The sequence below is a fragment of the Episyrphus balteatus genome, chromosome 1 (assembly GCF_945859705.1).
Source record: "Episyrphus balteatus chromosome 1, idEpiBalt1.1, whole genome shotgun sequence".
NCBI classification, from domain to species: domain Eukaryota; kingdom Metazoa; phylum Arthropoda; class Insecta; order Diptera; family Syrphidae; genus Episyrphus; species Episyrphus balteatus.
In genome coordinates, this window is record NC_079134.1 from 112,159,663 (window position 1) to 112,179,567 (window position 19,905).

At 31.2% G+C, this 19,905-nt stretch overlaps 1 protein-coding gene across 1 annotated transcript; it reads left to right on the forward strand.

Moving 5' to 3' along the window:
- Window positions 1-631: 631 nt before the first annotated feature.
- On the forward strand, window positions 632-13,177 carry LOC129905332 (sphingosine-1-phosphate lyase). The gene is made up of 6 exons (XM_055980801.1): window positions 632-1,228; window positions 5,929-6,353; window positions 6,411-6,647; window positions 12,137-12,585; window positions 12,642-12,788; window positions 12,846-13,177. Exons 1-6 carry the CDS (start codon window positions 1,090-1,092, stop codon window positions 13,066-13,068), a joined length of 1,620 nt encoding a protein of 539 aa, XP_055836776.1. The 5' UTR covers window positions 632-1,089; the 3' UTR covers window positions 13,069-13,177.
- Window positions 13,178-19,905: the final 6,728 nt, after the last annotated feature.

Consider the following 19,905-nt stretch of genomic DNA (forward strand, 5'->3'; position numbering starts at 1 on the left):
TTATTTTATGGTTTAAAAAACAATTTGTATACTCTTTTTCACTAAAAAATTGCGTTAGCCAGAAAAAAAATATTTTCACTTTTGTACTTTTTCAAAAAGTGGTGTATGTAGTTAAAGGCTTAACTACATACACCACTTTTTGAAAAAGTACAAAAGTGAAAAGATTTTTTTTCTGACTAGCACAATTGTTTTGTGATAAAGATTATACAAATTGTTATTTAGACCAAAAAATAAGCCTTCTGCATCATTAGTCTTAATTGTCCAGCCCGAAAAACTACACAAAAATGCATTTGAAAATTTTCACTTTTGTACTTTTTCACTTTTTGAGCCAATGTAGTTATACCTTAAGCCTTTACTTTTCTAGGAACAAATGTCAAAAATAGGAAAAATTTAGCAATGCAACTGTACTGCCCTCAGAAAATTCAGTTCCCTTCATGAGCATCTTCCCCCTTCACTCTTCATTTCTCTTGCCTACAAACTCACTGCTTAGGCGATTGAAAAATCACCGTGTAGCCAGGCACTTATATCCTCTAAGCTTAAGATAGATACGTGAACGCACCCATTTTTCTTCCAAAAATTATAAGTGGAACCTACTTCACTCTTATTATTTTTTTGTTATGTTGATAGAATGCTGTCAACGGAATTTTTCTAATTATGACGGTAGTAAACTTCAAGCAACAAAAACAATTTTATAAAAGCTCCAAATTAGAGTCACACATTCATTAATTCAACAGTTGACCTTTTGTTAAAATTAAAGGCGATTGCATGCCAAATTTGTTTGCTTTGTTTTTTGTTCTGGGACCTTCTTTATAATAAATAATTCACAAGGCTCACAACCTTAAAAAAATCAATAATGAACTGTTGAATGTTCTTATCACAACGAGCGTATCTGAGTTGGTAAAAATAAATTATATCAAATTACTTTATCTGAAAAAATTTACTTGTTTGCTGGTAAAATAAAAAAAGAAACTGAAACACTTGGATTGCCGTCTTAGTTTGGTTCTTATTGTTTTCTGTTCAACACAGAAGTGGTTCTCCTTACTTTTTCTAAAGTTTCTTTAAAGCTATTCAATAAATTTATTGATATAAATGGGAGATTCTATAAAAGTCCTCACTGGAGGAATCAATAAGACATTTAACAATCGAGAACCATGGCAAATAATGGTAATTACAGCAACCACTGTGTTAAGCACAGTTTGGCTGTGGAACTTAATAAATCAGGATGAGAGTAAGTATTTTTTCTTATAGTATGGAATTTGATCTGCCAAATAAACTAATTATCTCATTTATAATAATTTCACATTTTTTAAAAAGTGTGCCATATATGTATATAGGCTAGGTACTTTAGCAATAAATTTAATCTAGCCTCTGATAACTGTTTGTGATATGATAGCTTTAGTATGTAGGTACCTCAAAAATGTTTATTCTAACTAAGATGGGTCAAAGTCTAAAATAATAATCTCTTATTGGTACATTCATACAACACTATATAATTATAACTATACTTACCGTACTGGAACCATACCAACTGATTTGGATCAGTGTTTTCTTTTATATAGCTTTAGAAATAAACCTTAATAAATTTATTAAACGTTATAATCCGCAAATTTTGACTTGTACTTTTATAATAGTTTGGTTTCTCAAGATACACCTAGTTTCCAATACAGAGTTTAAAAGAAAACCCCTCATAACTATGCTAGTAGACTCTTTTATAACACTGCCCATAATCTCGTAAAGGCCCTAACTACATTTTTCTTACTTCCGAGTTATAGAGGGAAATAGTAAATCTAATATCGCAATATGCGATATTTCCAAATATGCAAAAAAATCAAAATCGAAGTTCCTTTACGAGATTATGGGCAGAACAGGGGGTTCACAATCACATTGACTAACTTACCGGAGAGTAAGTCTAATTGGATAGTGTGGATGTGGACACTCAAAGGACGGTCTGTCCTGTAAGCCGAATGGGTTAAACAAAATTGATATTTTTGTGGTCGGACCGACATTTTAGTCAAGTTGAAAAAAAACAGCTTGTCTGTAGGCTCACAGTAATATTGGGCCATATTTATAGTTATTTATAGTCATATTTTAAAAACGATTCTAAATTAAATTGCTTAGACCGGAGTCTAAAGTTATTACCAAGGTTAGAAGCAACTCTTTTCCATAGAGAAATGATTTAGAAGTGGGTTTAAATTGTCTATGAATAAGATAAACTTCAGTCTATCTTAGAAACAAGAAATTTACAGCTTATGAAAGAACTATGAATGTAGCCCAATATATTTTGTTTTAAAAGAGACACAAAAAACATTGAAAATAAAGTTAAAAAATGAATTTTGAAGAAAATTGTCTGATGAGAACACAACAGATTATCCGGCAATCCGCCCAAATCATAGTCAGTCTGTCCTGTAAGTAAGTCAATTTTTTCATAAATTGTTTTGAAGAAAGAAAATCACTTTCATGGCAAATGAAACTTTCTGCCAAATTGTATCGCTGTATCACTTAACTCAAGAAGAATCTCAGAAGAAGATGTAACTTGGTTGCAATGATGAATAGGAAATAATAAAGAAAAAGATTGGAGTAGCTACTAATAAATATATTTAGCGTTAATTTCATTTATTATATACTATCACAGGGTCAGAGGGCTTTTTATCTAAATACCCTACGGTCTACATAAATAAATGGTCTTATATCAAATATCTACAAATCTGTATTGAAGTACTAGAGAAAAATTATATACATTAATACATTTACTACAGTTTTCCGTTTAGAACTGGCGATACTCTAATAAAAGTATGGCATTTATTTTTTTTTTGACTTGGAGTGGAAACTATTTTTCTGATAAAAGAAACAATAATTGTCAAGCAGTGTTGGCAAAAAAAAGTAATCTGATTAACGATTACTGATTAAATAATGTAATCAGTAATCTGGATTACAACAATATTTAATCAGTAATCGATTAATGATTACAGTAATCAGATTACATATTTTTTGATTATATTTGTTTTATTTTTAATATTGCGCGAAACCATGAAAAAATAGAAATATTAAAAAAAAAATATTTAAAAACACATGTAACATGAAAGTAACGAAACTTAGAATAAAATCGAAAAAAATAATAATAATTGGTGTTCCGCTATAAAATAAGGGAAATAAAAGGGTAAATTCTAAGAACAAAATTGTTTTACAGCAACGCTCTATCTGCAAAGTTTATACAACTTAGCGATTAATTAATAAAAACACTAACTTTGGTGTATCATTCAACCCTAACTTTAAGTTAAAGAATGATAGCTATTATTTATTTTTTTTAACACTATTTTGTATTGCACTATAAGTTTAAATTGTATATGAAAAATGAATGAATAAAAATGTTTTCTAATTCTAAATTCTTTACTCATGGTAATCACAATTTCTTTGTTAATAATAACACTGGTCAACAAGGTTTTTGCCACAAGAACCAAAATATACTTTTCTAGTAGTTTTTGGGGTGCTGAATCCGAATCTGAAGTCAGAAAAATTTGATTGGCCTCCGTTTTTGAAATATTACCGTTATAAAATGCTAAAAACGTGATTTTGGCTGTTTTCGAGGTTCTGTTGTAATGTGGGGTAATTTATTACAAACAAATTTGTAAAGGTGATTATAAGAATAGATATTCTTCTTTCAAAAACTGTTTAAATCTTTCCGATATCTCTATTAATGCCCGAGATATTAAAAATTTAAGTAGCGGTATTTGAATCAGAAACAACACTGGCCAACCAAATCAAAATTTGTTTGCCACAAGAACCAAAATATACTTTTCTAGTAGTTTTCGGGGTGCTAAACTCGAATCCGCAATCAGAAAAATTCTATTAGCCTTCGTTCTTGAAATATTACCGTTATAAAATGCAAAAAAAAAAGGTTTTTTTATAACGGTTATATTGCAAGAACGAAGGCTAATAGAATTTTTCTGATTGCGGATTCGAGTTCAGCAAACCAAAAATCTTCAGAAAAGTATATTTTTGTTGTTGTGGCAAAAATTCTGTGACCAGTGACTTAAACGTAAGATTAAATTTAGTTTCTCTTTGGCTTATTAACTGAAACTTAAGATATCTCGAGCAATAAGAGATATCGGGAAAATTTAAACAGTTTTTGAAAGAAGAATATCTGTTCTTATAATTACCGTTACAAATTTGTTTGTATAATGAATTACCCCACATAAAAACAGAACCTCGAAAACAGCCAAAATCACGGTTTTTAGCATTTTATAACGGTAATATTTCAAAAACGGAGGCCAATCAAATTTTTCTGACTTCAGATTCGGATTCAGCACCCCAAAAACTACTAGAAAAGTATATTTTGGTTCTTGTGGCAGAAAAAAAGGTTAAATTTTGTTGACCAGTGTAATTGTACGAACTTGGTAAAGCTCTTCATTTTTAGAAGAAATATTATTCTTTGTTGGTGTGTTTACAATAGGTTGATATCTTTTTTAATTGGTCAGATATACATTTTAAAAGGTTGTTCATTTTATCATGCCCATGATAATTTGTTAGTTTGACGCCAATTTTCTTCGAAAATGTGTGCTCAGTATAGTGATTGATTAATTTATTCTTATGAGGAAAATAACAATAAACAAAAAAGTAGAGAACAAGTTTACCAGAAAACTCATACATTTTAAGATGCTTGGGAAAATCTCCCCCAGTTGAAATCTTAAAAAGATGTGTTTTTTGTTTTAGTCTTAAACATTTATTAATTTTTTCTTTAAGATAAATGCAGTTTCAACAAATATTAAGGGTCTCCTCCTTGATTTGGTATGCAGGTTAGATTGATTGGTGGAGGTGTTTCAAAATGATTTACCAGATCGAAGCCAGGATTTTTTATCGATGATAAACAAGATGGGGTTCCAAAACATAACATTCATACATTTAAAAATTGACTAATGAAGAGTCGGTGTTCTTTGGATAGGAAGAAATTGACCTATTCAATGTATTGACTCCTTTTTAAAGGGATATGAATGAAAGGCATTGCCTATTTCACATCAATAGAAATTCTTGTAGAACGCGAAGAGTTTATTCTCGAACCATCATCAAGATTGGCGCAGTAGCCAGCAGTTAGAATCAATCAATATTCCCAATAAAATCCGAAAAAAAGAGAAAAAAGAATTGAAAAAAGTGTTTCGGAACTACTAAGCTTGCAAATAAGAAACAAATTTGAATTTCATTCTATTAAAATATGGCTTGTTTAACCTTTTACTATTTGCAATGTAATCAGTAATCAAATTACTGATTACAAATCTAAGCAGGATTACTGATAACAAATGTGATCTGATTACTTGTAATCGATTACTTTTGTAATCGAATACGCAATCGATTACTGCCAACACTGCTGTCAAGTACGTAGAAAATATATTGCAGAGTTACATGCTACCGTATCACGATAAAATATGCATTCGGTGGGGTTGCCAAAAGAGTAACGATCCAAAGGATGCGTCAAAAATTTCAAAGGTAGTTCAGATCAGTTAATCTATTATAACCAACTTCCTAATAAAACAAAACATTTCTTATGGTACTTTTAAAAATAAATTCATAATGTAAAAAAGATTGTTAAATATTGGAAATAAAAATCATTAGGCGTGTTTTTTTGGCAAAGCTTTCCGCAGTAGGATTCCCTATATATCAACCCTGAACAAAAATGTATATGCACGCACCAAGAGTAAGGAAAACGTAAACTAAGACACTTCGTCAAAATTTTATCCGCATATTGGTTTACGTTCTATTCCTATCGACAGCTGCGTGTTGTTTTTTTAATGCATGTAAACTCCAACTGTGAATACGGGTAGTAATGCTAAAAAACATAGCTATTATTATAAAATAAATATTAAATACGAGCGCTGAAAAAATTTGAATTATTGAATGTGAAAAAACGTATAATGCATTACTTACTTTTTTCGAAAGGTATCTACAGCCGCGGCAAAAAACATTTCTTCCGCCTCGTCAAGAAAATACCTATGGTCAAAGCACGCATCGAAAAAGAAATAGGCAGTACTCGTGATGAATTCCGGAATGATATGTTGAAGAGGTGTGATGGGCTTCTGTATTCTTACAAACTGCCTGAAAAGGGTCTTTCAAAGGAAGATATTTTTAAATTAGTTGACCAACATATAGAAAAGGGCAACTACGGTTGGCAACATGGACGTGTTTCTGGCACTGTTTATGGGTATGATCCAGATGTTGTTGATTTAATAACAACAGTATATGGAAAAGCTTCATATACAAATCCACTTCACCTTGATATTTTCCCAGGAATTTGTAAAATGGAAGCTGAAGTTGTTAAAATGATAAGTACTTTGTTCAACGGCGGTGAAAACACATCTGGCACAGTATAATTCTTGAAAACATTTATAAATTAAAATTAAAATTAAATTATCTTTCTTTAGATGACTACAGGGGGAACTGAATCAATACTTTTGGCATGTAAGGCATATAGAGATTATGCACGTGAAATAAAAGGCATAACAAAACCAAATATGGTAGTTCCAAGAAGCGCTCATGCTGCTTTCGATAAAGCTGGGCAGTATTTGGGAATTCATGTGCGTTCAATTAAATTGGACCCAAAAACAACCGAAGTTGATCTAGCTGCTTTTAAAAAAGCAATTAATAGTAATACAATAATGGTAAGTTATTTTTAAATTTAAAAAATATCACTAAAAAACAAACTAAATATACTTTTCTCAGGGCCTAGTACGCCTTGTAAGGCTTTTTGAACATAGTAAAATTGTGTTGTTCCAAACATTAATAAATGCTGTTCGGAATTAATTTTTTTTTTTAACTAAGGACCAATTAGTTGTACTTTTATATTCCAAACAGTTCAGAACAGGCTGATTAAACAAAACTACTTTGACCGATACTGTAGAAAGGCGTTTAGATTTGTTTTAACTAAGCACTAAGAAGTCATACATGCTTTTATATTCCGAACAGGTCAGAACAGGTTCTTTAAAAAAAACTACAAGTTAAATGCGGCATTGAAGTGAAAATGTCTAACAATGCACATTTGTGCTTTTGGCTTTGTGCCGACGATGTATGCTACCATTTTCGGGTATACACCGGGTATTTACCATTTATTTTTAGTTTTTGAAACTATTTTTTTTACTTTTTGGTCTTACGAATATACTCGTAGTAAGGGAAACTAGGTGGTATGAGCCCCTAAGGGCTCTGTTCTGCGCTGGTACCTACAAACCATAGTTTTTTATCCAAAAGTTCAAAATATGTAGGTAAGGGTGGAGTGATTTTATTTTTGTTTTTTATTTTCGAATTGGCATAGTAATAAAAAATTGCGCTATTTACAAACGAACAAAACTGTATATTTAAAATTTTTAAATAATTTCATTTTGAGGTAAATGGGGAAAAATAAAGTTACACATAGATTTTCTTTTAAATTCATATTTACTGGTACATATATTTGAATTTTAAAAGAAATATAAAAAAGGTTTTCGTTTTTTGCATTAGAAAAACATGTTATATTTTCGACTAGTACAGGAAAGTTAGTAAAAAAACAGGCATTTTGTGGAACGAAATTCAGGAAGGCTGAATTTTTCAAATCTGAAAGCGGGGTATCGAAAAAGTCCTAGTTTTAGGGACGCCACCCACCTGGCGAAATCCTCCATTTTGGAAAACGCGAATCGCTCTATATCCCCAAAACTATTGGTCCTAAAGAAATGGTTATCAGACCAAAGTTTTCCGAAATTGAATTATCTTTTTCTTTTATCATATATTCTTTTTCTGAGCGGGCAATAGTTTTGAGGTTAAGTTGTTTTAATTTTTTTCGATTTTTCAAAGTTTTTATCATTCCTGGTAATATTTACATAATTTTTTAAACAAGTTTCAATAAAAGTGATTGCTTCTTCAGCGAGATAAACTGGAAACAAGTGTCAATATGGCCTCTCCGTTACTTTGGAATGTTAGAAGATGCTAATTTTCCCAAGCTTTTCACTATTATCAAGAGATTTGACATCTAGAAAACAAAATCTTCGGTTTAATTGCCAATTTTTCGTGTAATTCCAAATTTATGCAGTCCAAAACATGTTTTAAAATTTATAAGATAAGGTCTTTTAATTTGAAAAATTTAACTCTGCAACTTGTTTTATTAAGAAACAGCGTTATGAAAATATTCGACCTTTAAATTTACACCAAAGACCCAATTTATCCACTCTCCATTATATTTAAAGTCCCTATAAAAATAATAAATTTGGGCCTGAAAGTTCATTTAATTCACTCTTCTTTAGTTACAGTATTTGCTTTAAATAGAAGCTCTGTTAAAAATATCCTAGGGATTTTTAATTTGTCTTGAAAAATAAATCTCAAAATTTACGATTTTGACAAATAGATTTGAATTTCAAGAATACAAAATATAAAAATATAAAAACTATGATCCTTTAGTAATTTACATCCGAAAACGCCAGGCGAAAACCCACAAGCAAGACTAACGATACACATACCAGTGGTAACAAAACGTTGAAAAAAGTGGAGAAGAAATGGAAAGAAAATCAGCACCGATAAAAATTATTTAACTTGAATGGGCATCAATCGTAGATAACAAATATGAACTTTTTTTTTCAAAAAACCATCTCGGAACTTGCTATGATGGTTCATAAAGGAAATGCAATGTCACGAAATTTTTGTTTAGTTTATTTCCATCAATATTTCCTTCAACTTTCTGTTTTTACAATTTCAAGTTCCTGCAAATTCCTCTGTAGTTGCCTTTCATTGAAAGATAAATTTAAGCGGCTGCTTTCGCCACCCTGATTTTAGAAACTACTCTAGTACGCAACGTACGATGCACATCATAGAACATATCTAATTTGAAACGTTTCCAACAATTGAAGGCTTAATTACGTTGGAATTAAGCAGTGAACCACGATCGTTGTCAAAAATACGTGCTTTTGGTATCGATGATTGCCTTCTCTGGATTAGTAACTACCTTTCTGATCGTTCAATACAAGTTGTATTGGATGGTTTTAAATCTGACACTCACTACATAAATGCTGGTGTGCTCTAGGGTTCCGTTTTGTCTCCGACTCTTTTTCTTATATTCATAAATGAACTCTTATCCAAAACTACTAATTCACTGAATTGTTCCGTCGATGACTCAACCCTTAGCTTCTCATATGCGTTTCCTGCCTCACGTCCCTGCTCCTCAGATATAAGGCGTGAACGGTTGCGTATGATAGGGTCATTGAATTCTGAACTTGATAGCATTGTAAAATGGGGATGCGAAAACCGAGTGGAATTCAATGCTTCGAAAATCCAATGCTATCTTTTATCGTTGAAATTCAATGTATCCATGAGTGGTACCTGCATTAACCAAACCGAAAAGCTGTCAGTACTAGGTATGTGTGTTAATGATGATCTACGTTGGCTACGCTAAATACTTAGGTTTTCTTAAAAAATGCAGGAAATTTTTCACCCCTTCAGACTTGGCTTCAATTTATAAAGCCTACTTCTGCCCTTAACTAGAATATGATTCACATATAGTCCGGGCGGCCACTGCAGAAACGCTCAACTCATCGAGCTAAAGAAAATTTCAAATGGGAAGTGAAAGAGGGCTATTAGTAGTTACGAAAACCACAGGTCTTCCCGTTCGCATCCTGGCACGATTGGCGTGGTAAAGTGCATCGTGCATCTCATAGAGTTAAAAGACAATATTGGTGTCAAATTAAAGGTGCTATTGTCAGCTATCAAAATTCAGAGGTCTTCCAGGCGAAAATCTGGCAGTTTTGTCATGCAGCCCGTTTTAAGGTTAGAAGCGATAAAAGTGAGTTTTTTCATAAAGTCTTGTTTTTTGGTATTTTGGTGGATGAGTTAAGGAGTTTTTTCACTATAAAATAAAAATAAGAGTTATTAGCATTAAAATATAAAACGATGTTTTGGAAAAAGCTTGATAGTTTATTAACAATGACCCAAATTATATGCAAAACTACGAATAATTCACGAAAAAGTCTCAAATAATACGCTGCGCCCCTTACAACTTACCGAATTAAAAGGCGACTTTAATTTCAAATTGAAGCTAATAATGTCTTTTTTTGAAAACCAGAGGTCTTCCAAGCCAAAAATTGGAAGTTAGGTCACGCAGCTTGTTTTAAGGTTAGGAGCGTTTTTCACTTAAAACGTTCAAGCAGGCTGGGGGGTGAAATGTCAAGATGTGGCTTGGAAGACCTCTGGTTTTCAAAAAAAGACATTATTAGCTTCAATTTGAAATTAAAGTCGCCTTTTAATTCGGTAAGTTGTAAGGGGCGCAGCGTATTATTTGAGACTTTTTCGTGAATTATTCGTAGTTTTGCATATAATTTGGGTCATTGTTAATAAACTATCAAGCTTTTTCCAAAACATCGTTTTATATTTTAATGCTAATAACTCTTATTTTTATTTTATAGTGAAAAAACTCCTTAACTCATCCACCAAAATACCAAAAAACAAGACTTTATGAAAAAACTCACTTTTATCGCTTCTAACCTTAAAACGGGCTGCATGACAAAACTGCCAGATTTTCGCCTGGAAGACCTCTGAATTTTGATAGCTGACAATAGCACCTTTAATTTGACACCAATATTGTCTTTTAACTCTATGAGATGCACGATGCACTTTACCACGCCAATCGTGCCAGGATGCGAACGGGAAGACCTGTGGTTTTCGTAACTACTAATAGCCCTCTTTCACTTCCCATTTGAAATTTTCTTTAGCTCGATGAGTTGAGCGTTTCTGCAGTGGCCGCCCGCTCTAATAATTGTTCAGGCGTTTCCCAAACATCTTTGCGCCTAATAGATAGGGTACAACACATAGCTTTAAAACTGATTGGTGATGGTGCAATTATTGAATCGATAGATTCTTTTGAAAATCGTCCTGCCTTTCACTCTGTTATTGTTTTTTTTTTTTGTAATCAGTGCTCTAGTGAAGTTGCTAGTTGGCTTCCTCCCCTTAAAAATTTTAACCGCAATACTCGCTTCGCTAGGAATGCCCATAAATTCCACCTTGAACACAACTTTGGCCGTAGAGTTAAGTATAAGAACTCATATTTTGCTTTTTAACTCATATGATTAATGCTTTACCTGGATCAGTCTTTAAACCGCATTACAATCTACAAAGGTTTAAAATCAATGAACATCGGTGTCTCCTACTTAAACCTCTCCTCTTTACCTAATACTTAAAAATGTGTAACTTCTTTTGTAACTAAAGGGTTTGGGACCTTCATAATTGGGAAAATATTTATGTGGCAGAAATGTGATATTTCATTCAACAATGTGTATCGGCAGAGATAAAAAACAGGGACCCAAATATTTAAATTGCTCCAAGTTAGTTAAAATTGAACATTTTTTCAATATCTTTAAATGAACACGATATTATAATCGTGTTCTAATAATGACTAATAATTATTGGTCGGGGATCGTAAATTATAAACATCAATTTTATATGGCATAACTTGATTGACTAGAAGAAAAACTATAGATAGTAACTGGGTATTGCGTTGAATTTAATTTTTTTCTAAGAAAAAAACAAAAAACAATTTAAAATTTTGTATACCACAGTAAATTAAACATCTTTGGAGACCAAATTTAACCAACGCAAAACTCAACTCCAACCAGTTCCCCAATTTAATATTAGCCGTGTTTTATTGGTAACTCAGTACTTAGCTCAGTAAAATTTTACACGGAAAACAACAATAAAAGATAGCTAAGGTTAAACAAAAGTTTTTTAATTTGTTGGTTTATAGAGAAAATTATTTTCTAAACTTATACATTTTTGACCCTTCAACAGTAAGGATTATTAATAAATAAATAAAAGTAATCAATTGTTGTTGTTTACAGCACAAAATGTTTACTAAGTAAAATACTGAGTATTAATAAAACACGGATATTATTATTCAAGCTTTTTTACTAGCGAGTCTTAGCCCAATCCTACTTAAATGTTCTCATTTTCGAATATTCTAGATTTGTATGATGAAATTTTGTTGATCGTTATTTAAAATTTTTACATCTCCTTTCTTAACTCGTTCCACAAGAATACTGTTTCATCCGTTTCCAAAATTTTAAGACTTAGTTTTCTTTTCTTTTAATATTACTATACAAATCTAAAAATAAATATTATAAATTCATTTAAACATAATTTAAAGCTCGTTGGTTCGGCTCCTAATTTCCCATATGGAACAATGGACGATATTGAAGAAATTGGAAAACTCGGATTTCAGCACAACATCCCAGTGCACGTAGATGCGTGTCTTGGTAGTTTTATAATTGGATTTATGAAGAGAGCCGGTTATTTTGTGAGACCTTTTGACTTTAGTGTCAGAGGTGTAACAAGTTTGTCTGTAGACACTCATAAATACGGATTTGCGCCTAAGGGATCTTCAGTCATTATATATTCAGACGAAAAATTCCGTGATCATCAATTTACGGTTACCACGGATTGGCCGGGTGGTGTTTATGGATCACCAACAGTTAACGGATCGAGAGCTGGTGGTATTATTGCCGCCTGCTGGGCTACTATGATGCTTTATGGTGAAGAAGGATATTTGGAAGCAACAAAGCGTATTGTGGATACGTCGCGCTTTATTGAAGATGGGTAAATTATTATGGATAAATTGGTACAATACGTAATTTAATATTTTATATTTAAAGTCTGCGAAAAATTAAAGGAATACATGTGATTGGAAAACCTGCAACTACTGTTATTGCCATAGGCTCAGAAGTTTTTGAAATTTTTCGCCTTTCAGACGCCCTTTCTAAGATGGGCTGGAGTTTAAATACTTTACAATTTCCTTCCGGGTATTTATTTATTGTAACATTCTGAATTAAAATTTATTTAAATTTTATTATCCATAGTATCCACATCTGCGTAACTGATATGCACACTAAAGAAGGAGTCGCTGCTAAATTTTTGGCTGATACAGCGGCTAAAGTTGAGGAAATGTTAAAAGACCCCAGTCGACCAGTAGAGGGTAAATTGGCTGTTTATGGTGTAGCGCAAACAATTTCCGATCGAAGCCTCGTTGGCGAAATAACACGAAAATTTCTTTCTGCTCCTTATTACATTCCGAAAAATTAGAAAAAAGAAACTACATAATTTGAGAAAAAAGCATTTATTAGTTTTTAAGATTTAATAAAACAAGTCTCCTGCCTTACTTGTATTTTTAAAATTGTTGTTTCAAGAGTAATGTTATTATTGTTTCATTAAATATTTTGAATTAAAATCAACAGGTGTCACATCCAGCACAAGATCGAAGTAAGTGCATTTTCTTTCTTGGACCGATTTAATCGTTCCCATTTTCAAAATTTACAATTTTCTTTGTCAGCTTTAAAAAAGAGGGCACTTTTCAGTTTGGGTCCTTTGACAAAAAAAAGAAGCAGCATTTACATCGATGTTGTAACGGATGTGCGAATTCTTCATTTCCAGCTATGCAGTTTATCTTATTAAAATAGAGGGTAGAGGGGTGAAGAGCGAAGGAAAGTGTGAAGTTAAATTTCTAATTTAATACAGGTTGGCGCTCCTAGAGCAATTCGTTTTAGTAAAAACTACTTAGGTAATTGGGGTGAATCTACCGAATCCGAACGGCTAAGAAGAGATGATACCCTTGGAGGCTTTTTATATTCCACGCAAGAAGTAGGTACTTTTTTTTTGGTGGTGGACGCTGGGTATCGAACCCAAACATCTGGCGGCATAGTCCATCGCAAAAACCATCGCTACATGTGGTACTACTAATCCTTCTACCACACAAATTGTGAATTTCCATGCTATCAAAGGGTAAACATTGTGCATTAAATGGGTACATTCGTCAAAAGGTTTTTATTAAAACCCATCATCGATATTGAGACAATGGGTGCGTTCACGTACCGATCCAAGGGTATCCGGATACCTTTGTGTTGTTGTAACCCCATATAAAATCTCAGCTGATCGATCAGCTGTGTTGACAAGCAAAAAAATCCAAAGGTATCCTAAAAATTTCTGGATTCTCGTGTATCTTATGGGAGATTTGATGAACAGCTGATTCGTGTTCACAAACGTATCGGATACTTAGGTATCAAATGTCAATGACAAAACTAACAAAATATTTAATTACTTAAGTTTCTTACTTACTCAGCCTTTTATGAATGGGTGCGTTCACGTACTCACAGATACCCTATACAAGATACCTAAGTATCCGATACGTTTGTGAACACGAATCAGCTGTTTTCAAATCTCCCGCATTAAAAAAAGAACCCTAATACACATATAGCAATTTTCTAACATTTTTCGAAAAAAATATTGGTATGCCGTTTTTAAGAAAATATTCAACACTTAAAAGCAAAATTTCGATAAAGTTCATCAACCCGTTTTCAAAAAAAAAATTATTTAAAAAAAAATATTTTTTTAAAAATCCAAAAATGTGTCTTTTGAAAATTTTGTAAAATTTTAATACAACCATTGTTTTAACGTTTCTATTTAAAGATTTTGGTTGAAATCGGCTCTCTTGTTTACGAAAAATTCATAATTAATTACGTTATATCGGTACAACAAATATTTTTTTATTTCAAAAGTTGTAATACTACACACAAAATTTTTTAATAAAATCGTTAGAGCCGTTTTCGAAAAAAAACTTTTCTATTTCCGTTATAAATATGTATACCGTTAGTTTTGGTTCTACTGTTTAATACTATGTAAGTTTAAAGAAAATCGCTCCGATAGTTTAGGCCTGAGCTTGAGGTACATACAGACAGAATTGCGGGACTCACGTTTTTGGCATTCTCCTTCATCGTTATCTCATCCTAAACTTGCTGTATTCCATGCCTTATATCGCATGGAATACAGCGATCGCAGAGGACTATACCCCAAGTTCAAATTTTTGGTCAAATACTCTGACTTGTACCTACTCTTTTGAGTGAATCCTGTCTCCTGTGTCCTCCAGATTCTAGAATAAAATCAAGATGATTTTTGAAGTGAAAACTTCTTTAGTATCGTAGTGATTTGAAACAATATGAAACGAAAAAGCGACACGAAAAATCAATTCATTATAACTTTTTTGTTTTAATAGATGGACAAAAGAAATTTATACTGTAGATAGGTATTTAAATAAACTATAATTGTGCATAATTTCAATTAATTTCATATTCAATATCCTGAGATAACGGTAAAAAAATGTTCTTTTTCAAAACACGTTATATCTTTGGATCTAGAGCACACAAACATTTTATTTGACTTTAATACGTATGCTAATAATACTACCTTAACGGTAAATGCTCTACAAGTTACACAATCTTAAATTGAAAAACTTGAAAAATACCTCAAAACACCTGTGGAGAAGATTCATTTTTTTGCTTTTTTGATGAAAAGTGATTTGGTTAAAAAAAAAATTAGTTCTTTTGTAGATGTTGTACAGACATGTTCGATATAAATATTTTGAGCTTTTAGATGATATAAAATGTATATATGTGCCCTTGATTATGAAAGTGGACTAAGTCACTCCAAAAAATGGCATCAAATCTAGACTAAAAATAATTATTATTTAAGGAGTAAAGTTGATTTGAAAGCGAAATTGCAGTAAATAAACTTCTTTATTGCTCCTCTAGTGATTTCATAAAAGAAATATCATTAAATCGTTATAAGAAAATTATTGTGTAAGTTTTTCTTCAAACAATGCAAAAAGTGACTTAGTCCACTTTCATAATCATGGGCACATATGTAGGTTGTCGTATAAAAAAATATGGATTTAAAGTAGATAGAATAAAAATTGGTAGATTTTTTCTGTTTTTTTTTTTTTTGCAAGAAAAATGATTTTTTAAGGTTTCACTTCTACCAAGTGTGAATTGCACACATGATTTTTTTTTTTTATTTTCTTCCTTCAAGATAAAAATTCGTTAAAAGTAATACCTACAGCAAAAATTTTTGGATTCTGGAAATTCTTTGATTCAGAAAATAGACTGGTTCGATAGCTTTACCGACGAGTACATTCGATATTTAGAAATATATAGTTGCTTTTCGCTGTTCCAATATTTCAAAAACATGAATTTTAGAAACGCTATATTAAAATTAATTTAAATGCTGTCAAGAGACTTCAAAACATTCTGTGCTAAGGCAGGCTAATTAAATTTCTCTTTTTTTTCATTAATTAAAATTAATTTCGAGAGTAATTTTAAAAGCGCATCAATATTAAAAAAAAATCTAACAAGATTAGCCTAGCAGCTCCATAAAAATTGTTGAATTAAGTCTTTAACGCCCATATTATTCACTCTGGATTTATTTTGGATTAAAGTTAATTTTAAATCCAATCACTTAAATCTGAATTTAATAAATCCAACGATTTAATTTTTTGTTCATATTATTCACTCAAAAAACATTATGTGATTATTCAATAAATTTTGCATAATTTGCATTTATCTTTATTTTTCCTTTTCAAAATGCTTGAAAAAACAATTGAACGCTGTGAAAATTAATTTTACATCTGGATTTATAAAGTTAGACAGACCTTCAGAGAGTAGTTTAAATTTATTTGGATTTATCGAGATTCGATTTAAATAAAATGCACGACTGGGGCCGCACGTACTTGCTCTTGCAGTTCAAAGCACTTTTATGTTAGCTTACTTGTAGGTTATTAGAGCTGCCTCTATATACATTTTTAAGAAATTGGTTGATGCAGGAGAAGAGCCGGCATGGAGGCCAAATGTTAGTTAAATACAAATTTTTTTATTTGACTTGACTTTTTTGAGAAAAACTAAAAAAGCAGTTTTACTGCAATTACTTTGAATATTACGTATGCAAAATTTTATCAAAATCATTGGAGCCATTTTTGAGAAAATTGGAATAACTCCATAATGATGTACGGGAAGAGCCGACATCCGCGATTTAAAAAAAATGTAAAGACCATATTTCCACTATCCGCATTTTTTGAGAAAAAATAAAAACGCAGTTATGTTAGAACTATATACAGCATTACGTGTGTTAAATTTAATCAAAATCGTTAGAGCCGTTTTGGAGAAAATTGCAATAACTCGAAAATTTTGTATGGGAGGTATACGTTCTAAGCGAGATATTAAAAAACAAAAAAAAAACCAACCTTGGAAATTACGAAAAAAACATCCATACCAAATTTCAAGAAAATCCGTCCACCCGTTTAGGCTGCAGCTACTTGTACAGATGGACGCACGGACGCACCGACGCACCGACGCACTATGGGACGAAACGAGGTTGATCGTCTCAAAAATCTGTAACTTCTTTGTTTCTTTGAATAATTGAATGAAATTTGGAACATATTATCTTGAATATATTAGGAACTGATGTACTTAAGTATTGTTCTGGTTAGTTTGTTTTAAAAGCACAATAAATATATTAAAGTTAAAAAAATATTTTTTTCATACAAAAAATGTACTATATAATTTAATCTTTTTTCTAAGCAATGGAAAACAAAAAGAAATTGTCCAACAGGGTTTGCCATAGTTCCTTACTTCGAAACTCTCAAGATCAAATATAACCTTTTTCATAAAATTTACGTTCCAAAACATAAAATTGTGTTTTAATCAATTCCTGTTATCATAATAGTCTTATTCTAAAGGTACATAACTCAGTACTTATCGAAGTAAACATATTATACTGTTAACAACAATAAACTTTTATTTATTAAAAATAATATTATTTTGTTGAATGAGCAAAACGCATAATTAAAGGAAAAAATTTGTCTGTAAAAATTAGCAAACGAATACTTTTGTTTATCGTTATCAGTCATTTGTTGACAAATGGACTAAGTTATTTCAAAATTCAAAAAAAAAAAAAAACACTTCGAATAAAGCATTGTGAGGTATCATTAATAACGGTTTTTAATTGTTTCAAAAGATGGGTTATTGCGTAGTTTATGTTTTAGTCTATTCAATGGACAGATAAGAATGTATTTTATTTAAAAAAATAAATAAATTATAATAGGGAAATTAATGGAATTGATTTTTCTTAAGAACATTTCCAAACATCCAATGCAAAAATTGGAATTCTTCAGTATTCTATTAAAAACAATACCGACTAAAAATTATAAAAACAGGGGTCTAATATCTAACAGAGCCACGATTGCCACACTGCGTAAAAATTTCGTGGCAGTCATTAACGAAAAATACTAAAGAAAAATCCTCTATAGTATTTTTTTATTTCTCGGAATAACTTTGGAAATTAGGATCAGGATTTCATTTATTTTGTTTACCGTTTGGTCTGCTAAATGAAAACTATCAAGTCAATGAATGAAAACGAGTGAATTTGGTGCGTATACATCCATAAGCTTCTTCAAGAAGGCTGTTATACATGTGAGCTTAATTTTACCGTTTTTTTAATTTTTAACAAAAAATTATAATTATTTACAAAGCCAATAATATGAACTTTTATTGTGCCAAATTTTAACTTTTTAAATTCAAAATTGCAAAAGTAATAGATTTTTAAAGCTCAAAATAAATAAAAAATAAATTCTCTCATTATTCAATTTCGCTTGTAAAACGAAAAAGGATGAAAATGGGAAATTTTTTATTTTTGTTTCTTAATCTACAACAAAAATAGAATACAAAACAGTCATTAACTCAGCGGAGGCAGCCGGAGCCAACATAGAAAACTCTAGTTGAAAACGAAATAATGAGAAAAAAATTCACCACACTCAATTTTTTTTTTTTTAATTTATTGTTCCATTTAATACAAAAAATTCCTATAGTTTTGGAGAGAAGAGATTACAAGCTTTACAAAAATATATAACATTAATAAAGTTTATTAAAAAACTAACGAAATATCTGAGTTCAAAATGTCTCTTTTCAAAAATAGCAAAATATAAAATAACAAAATGCGGTGTTTGAAGGTTGTTTTAAGTACCAAGAATAAATATTATGTAGAAAAAAAATACTGTATCGCAAAGAGCTCTATTTCTATATAATAACCCCATCATTAGATTTTTGAAATTGCGAAATTCGTGAAAACCATTTTTGAGACGCTCAACCCCATTTCGTCCCATTGTGCGACGCACAGACCGACGGACGTCATGACGAAACCCACTTTTTTGGGCTTCTCCATCATCGTAATGTTAGTTTTGATTAAAACCTCGAATTTTTTTTTTGACACGAAACCAATACTTGCCCTATTGAGCAAGTAAAAATTGGATTTAAGATTGGATTTAAGCAGTGAATATTATAGATTTGGATTTATTTTTGACATTTGACAGTTCTTTAAATCCAGATGTATTTTTAAACTTGTGAATAATATGGCCGCAAGTCACAAACAAATCTAAATCCATATTTCAGGAAACGACTAAAAAATCCTTTTTTTCATCAGACCAAAAACATTATGAAGCGTTGTAAAAATAAAAAATCGAGGATACCTAAATTCTTAAGTTGTATAAAGAAGGTAATAGGTAATATACTTTATTTTCGGGACACCACCCCCTTACGAAATACGCCATTTTGAAAAACGAATTGGTACCTATGTATGTATATATCTTGTATCCCAAACTGTTGATTGTTATTTAATCGAACCTAAAACCAGGTTTCCCGAAAACCAAAACTAAATCTTTCCTATATTGTCCCTTCTTTCAAATTTGAAAAAAAAATCAGCCTTCCTATATTTCGTTCCACAAAATGACAAAATTCAGCCTTCTTATATTTCGTTCCACAAAATGCCTGTTTTTTTATGTTTATAATCTCTTTTGTTTTTTTTTGTCCGTTTATTTTAATATTTATAATCAAAACCAAGACTAATACTTTTTTAATATTGGAATGTCGTACGTGTGCGAAGTTTTTCAAAATATCGAATGCATAGTTCATATTAAATCATCATTGATTAACTTTCTTAGCCCTAGCCCTAGAGAACATCCTCACAAAGTTTGAGTAAAATCTAAAATGAGACAGACAGACGTTGTTTGGTAGGCCTTCCGAAATTAAAAAAAAAGCGTATCAC